A 5934-nucleotide genomic window follows, 5' to 3' on the forward strand; every position below is an offset into this window, starting at 1 on the left:
AGAAGACCTGAAATACATGTATTTGTATTAACTTTCTAAAAATTATTGAATATTATAGTTCTTTTATGACAGCTCAATGCATAATACATGTATTGAATTATACATAACACACGCACTCCTCTAATCATTTATTGTTTGATGTCTCTCTTTTTCTCCCTCTCTCTCTTTCTTTCAGGGTTAATCACAGTAAAAATGCAATAGTTAAGCCACAAGGTAAAGCTCCTGATGTAGCTCAGAGAGAAGTTGATGAGGCCATGAGGAAAGTGAGACAAGCCAGCCACTCCATTACTAATGTTATTGAGCCAGGTGAGGGGGGGAGGGGGAGTGAGGGAAGGATTAAATATTCCTGTTGCAGGTGCCAATAAGAACGAAGAAAAAGAAAAACGATCTCGTTCAAAGTCTCGCTCAAGGTAAGCCCTGCCTCTTATAATTAGTGGGTGTAGTTATGTGTTTATTAGGTCGAGATCGCGAGAGAGAAGACACGAGAGAAGGAGACACCGTTCACCATCACCTTATGAGAGGAGGAAGAGGAGGAGCTACTCAAGATCACCTAGAAGATACAGTAGGAACTGGAGGTGAGAATGTATTAAGTAGTTATTGGTACTGGTTATTCAGTAGTTATTAATTCTAGTTATTAATTAGTAATGCTGGTTATTAAGTGATTATTAATGGTGGCTATTAGGTAGTTATTAATGCTATTTATTAATTAATTTTGTGTTTATTATAGAGATTACAGAGGTGGGAGTAGTTACAAAAGAGGTCATCGATCTCGTTCTAGGACTCCACCTCGTCACTCCTATCACTCACACCGTTCTTCCTATCGTCATCGGTAACCATAGCAACATATTGACTCCACCCACTTTCATTGTATTTATAGTTCACCTGATAAAGATAGGAGGAGACACTCACGATCAAGAAGCCGTTCAAGATCTCATTCACCAAGAAGGAAATCATCATCAAGGTTGAATAAATACTTTATTTATTATTTTTATTTATTTATTTTATTATTATTTCAGACGTAAGGATAGAGTGAGGGATTATTCCTACAGTCCTAGTCCAGAGAGGAGGAGGAGTAGTAAGAAATCTAAAAAAGACAAGAAACACAAGAGAAGGTCTCCCTCTGTCTCTCCCTCAGTCTCTCCTCCTCCACGTAAAAGTAAATGGAATTAATACTAATAAATATTTGATTGTTACTACTAAGAATGTACATGTAGATCTACTGCATTAGATAAGAATGGAACAAATGTAAAAATATTGATACTCAGAATGAATGACTGTTTGAATCAAATGGTTTGAAAATGGAAATGCTACTTTGACTCTTTATTGAACTTTAGAATGTTCACAAGAACGAATGAATTTTGAATGCCAGTACATTTGTCATATTCCTACTACTAGATGACTACTATATTTATTATTATTTTATTTTATTCTTTAGGAGGTGGTTCTGATAAAGGTGAAGGAGAGGAGGAGGAGATGGAGGAAGAGGAAGAATTCTCTGATGGAAGTGCTCCTTCTGAGGAGGAGAGACAATCAAGTCCTTCACCATCAGAATAGAACACTTTTTGTAATTGTTGATCCTCTCTTTCTAACTAATAAAATTAGAAAAAAGATTATCCAGCATAGCAGTGAGGAACAAAGACTGCTTTTGCTGACCTCGGTTGTCAGTAGTAGATGTATCCAATGAATAACTGATATGCTGCACTGCTGCTACTCTAGCAAATATCTGTGCTACTGTAGCAAATGAGCCACGCCCTTGTTTACTGAATTTGTGCTTTTTATTGGTCGTTTCTGGACGGAATCTGCTAGACTAGTTGTTCCACAAAAGTCCTCAGCCATGATTGATTTGTGTCAGTGGAGAGCTAGAATAGGATCTTGGAACTGTTCCCGCCATTTGAGACAACCCAGTGCTTGTACTAGTACTGGTAACACTTACTGTGGAACTGATAGAGCTAGCACTGGTAATACTGCACAAGTGAAGACCCCTAGACTTGTTTTGTCTATTTTTTGTCTTCTTATCCTCCTCTTCATATCAGGAGATGTGGAACTTAATCCTGGGCCCACTCTTACAGGTAAGGCTGAATGGCTGATGTATCATATCTCACCTGGCTTCTACACATCACAGATAAGCCAACAAAAGATGAGCTTGTTGAGTTATTGAGTAGCTCAAAGTTTACTGCTGGTACTTGGGAACAGTTTGTATGTTGTCTTCCTAACATGACACAAGATATCATTACTGGAATCAAAGAGAGAGGATCAATAGAAGAGGATGCCATGAGTGCTGTAGCTCAACGTTGCTTTGATAATAATCCTGATATAACATGGTCAATAATCAGGACATCACTTTTAAATGCAAATGAACACATTTTGGCTCAGCAAATTTTGACAGATAGTAACAAGAAAGGTTAGAAGTTATCTAAATCTTTTATATATAAAATCATCTTTTATTTCTTCAATAGGGACAAAAGTAGATGCCACTGTAACAGTTGAGACTACATTGAGAAAGCATTTTGCCTCTTTATTTTATGCCACTGAAGATTGCTTGGAATCTGTTACTGTGGAATTTTTTTCTAAGAGCCTTATTAGCAGAGATGTTAGAAAATCACCATCTTTTTATAAAATTGCAAACGAATTTGTCGCTTTGTTATTTTTTTGTGAAGAAGATATGGCAGAATTAGAAGAGAATTGTCGTAACTTTGTACATTGCCTTGCCAAAGCAGGTGGTCCAGCTAAAGATGCAGCCATTGCACTAGCTGAAGATTGGGAGCATGAAGTATTGAATAAACATAATTTGAAATGGTCTCTTATAGTTGGCATTGAAACTTCCACTGATTTATCTATTCCTTCAAAAATTTCACTGAGCATTGATGATGAAAAACCTCAAGAACTGGAATATTTTTTTAAGGAATTTCTTTCTTTGATGCTTGATATCAGAAAGTACTACAACAAGCATTATAATGTTAAAGATATTGCTGGCTTTGTAACCGACTATTTAGAAAAGCGTCCTACTACAGAGCTTCTAACTAATTGCAAAGATATTAATAGCTTATTTGAATTAGTTAGACCTCATTACAGTTTTTTTGATTTTGATTTACTTGAATACCTTGCAAAACAATTTCCTCTTAAAAAAGATCGCAAATTAGAGCTGAAGTTTAACAGTTATGTACAGAAATTACAACAATTTAAAAACTCAACTTCAATAGAACAAATGAAGGATGCAATAAAGCTAGTACCTCTACCACATGAAGCCTCAGAAGTACAATGTAAAATTGTTATTAAATTGACTGGGGCCTGGGAAAAGAAAACAGTGGAAAATCTTAAAATCATCATTGAATACCTTGATGCTGAGCGTGCAAGACTGGTTGAAATTGATGAAGGATCAATCGTTGTTACATTTCTGGCTCTTTCAACATCACAATCTCTTATTGACAAAGTACAGAATAAAAGTCAATTCATCCAGTATCTTGGTATATTTGAAATAATCATTAATGATGAAGTTATTATTAATAGAGAGGAAGATGTCAAGTTTACATTTGAAGACTCACTCTTACATGTCATCAATCACATAGACAGTGATTCAGAATATGAGAGAGTAGCACTACTTCTGATAGAACTTAAAATAAATCTAAATTACCAGAACACTGATGGCCAGACTGCACTAATGTTAGCTAGTGAAGGTGGACACATTGAAATTTTTAAATCATTGCTACGAAATAGTGCCAATCCATTTCAGCTATCAGCCAATGGAAGATACATTGGCTTGAACTATTTAGCATGTACTGCTCTCTCTCAGCATATATACAAATCAATTGGAGGAACAAAAATTATACCACGAGGTGACACTTCAGTTGAAGACATGTTGGAAATGGCTGTTAAGGAAAGAGGAGTGAGTAGTCATTTTTATGAGCCATTCACGTATGTCATTGAAAATAATTTAAAAGAAAAGTTTCAATGGCTACAAGATTGCTTTTGTGCATTAAACAGTAGTTTCCTTGATGCAGCCACCAATATTTTATCTAGCAAAGCCTTGGTAGCAGAAACAAAACAACACTTTTTATCATATATCAAAAAAGATGCTACTGGTGAAGATGCTCATCAACTTGTGCAGTTGCTCCAGCCTCATTACTCATGTTTAAACATTAACCTTCTCACAAAACCATGTACTATCACAGAGCCTATCAAGGAACAGGTAGAAGAATACAATACTAACCTAAAGATGTTCAAAGATACCACTAGCCTACTGGAGCTTGCAATGATGACCAAAGGAATGCAATATCCTGATGATGATGGCTGTTCAAAATTAATATTAAGACTCAACAAGCCATGGTGCTCCAGGACAATCACTGACTTGAATAAAATGGAAACTTTTTACTTATCACCTATTTCATCCTTTATAACCCTTCAGAATGTACATTGTGATGCCTCCCACAGCCTTACATGTACTTATCTACTACCTCAATTACAAATTGAAGTATTAGCAGAAGCAGTTATTGAACAAATAATTTTTCTATATAAGATTGGTGTATTTGAAGCTATGATTGATGATATTCCTATCATGATGGAAGATGAAGATAAATCATTTACATTTGAGGCTGCACTGCAGGAAGCACATCAAACTAATAATGAAAAACTTTTATTATTTTTGCCTGAAATTAACATTAGTCTGCCTCCTGACACTGACCTCATAATTGCTAGTGGAATTGGGCAATTCATGACTGTTCAATTCTTACTAAATAAAGATCCAAATATTAACATTCAAGATAATGATGGATGGACTGCTTTGATGCTTGCTAGTAGCAATGGACACTACCAGGTTGTTGAACTATTACTGAGTAAAGATCCAGATATTAACATTCAAAATAATGAAGGAGTGACTGCTTTGATGGATACTAGTTATAATGGACATTACGAGGTTGTTGAACTATTACTGAGTAAAGATCCAGATATTAACATTCAAAATAATGAAGGAGTGACTGCTTTGATGTTTGCTAGTGAAAATGGGCATCACCAGGTTGTTGAACTATTACTGAGTAAAGATCCAGATATTAACATTCAAGATAATGAAGGAGTGACTGCTTTGATGTTTGCTAGTCAAAATGGGCATCACCAGGTTGTTGAACTATTACTGAGTAAAGATCCAGATATTAACATTCAAAATAATAATGGATGGACTGCTTTGATGTTTGCTAGTAGCAATGGACATCACCAGGTTGTTGAACTATTACTGAGTAAAGATCCAGATATTAACATTCAAAATAATAATGGATGGACTGCTTTGATGTTTGCTAGTAGCAATGGACATCACCAAGTTGTTGAACTCTTACTGAGTAAGGATCCAGATATTAACATTCAAAATAATAATGGAGGGACTGCTTTGATGTTTGCTAGTTGCAATGGGCATCACCAGGTTGTCAAACTCTTACTTAGCAAAGATCCAGATATTAACATTCAAGATAATCATGGATTGACTGCTTTGATGCTTGCTAGTCACAATGGACATCACCAAGTTGTTGAACTATTACTGAGTAAAGATCCAGATATTGACATTCAAGATGATGATGGATGGACTGCTTTGATGATTGCTAGTCGCTATGGACATCACCAGGTTGTTGAACTCTTACTGAGTAAAGATCCAGATATTAACATTCAAAATAATAATGGATGGACTGCTTTGATGCTTGCTAGTAGCAATGGACATCACCAGGTTGTTGAACTCTTACTGAGTAAAGATCCAGATATTAACATTCAAAATAATAATGGATGGACTGCTTTGATGCTTGCTAGTAGCAATGGACACTACCAGGTTGTTGAACTATTACTGAGTAAAGATCCAGATATTAACATTCAAAATAATGAAGGAGTGACTGCTTTGATGTTTGCTAGTAGCAATGGACATCACCAGGTTGTTGAACTATTACTGAGTAAAGATCCAGATAT

At 35.6% G+C, this 5934-nt stretch overlaps 2 protein-coding genes across 2 annotated transcripts in view; both read left to right on the forward strand.

The window, feature by feature from the left end:
- The first annotated feature begins 19 nt into the window (after positions 1–19).
- LOC105314523 (serine/arginine-rich splicing factor 11-like) lies at positions 20–1670 on the forward strand. The gene is made up of 7 exons (XM_020002790.1): positions 20–306; positions 356–410; positions 459–575; positions 728–829; positions 878–961; positions 1017–1156; positions 1436–1670. The coding sequence occupies exons 1-7, from the start codon at positions 255–257 to the stop codon at positions 1552–1554; spliced, it is 669 nt and encodes a 222-aa protein (XP_019858349.1). The 5' UTR covers positions 20–254; the 3' UTR covers positions 1555–1670.
- A 52-nt stretch (positions 1671–1722) lies between these two features.
- LOC109586591 (uncharacterized) overlaps positions 1723–5934 on the forward strand; it is a 5136-nt gene continuing 924 nt past the window's right edge. Inside the window, exons 1-4 of the mRNA XM_020002789.1 lie at positions 1723–2069; positions 2123–2401; positions 2457–5008; positions 5405–5602. Of these exons, the coding sequence (XP_019858348.1) occupies positions 1835–2069; positions 2123–2401; positions 2457–5008; positions 5405–5602 (3264 nt within the window). The 5' untranslated portion in view covers positions 1723–1834. The remainder of the gene's footprint in view (positions 2070–2122; positions 2402–2456; positions 5009–5404; positions 5603–5934) is intronic.

This window comes from Amphimedon queenslandica, unplaced genomic scaffold (assembly GCF_000090795.2).
Source record: "Amphimedon queenslandica unplaced genomic scaffold, v1.1 AMPQUscaffold_12831, whole genome shotgun sequence".
NCBI classification, from domain to species: domain Eukaryota; kingdom Metazoa; phylum Porifera; class Demospongiae; order Haplosclerida; family Niphatidae; genus Amphimedon; species Amphimedon queenslandica.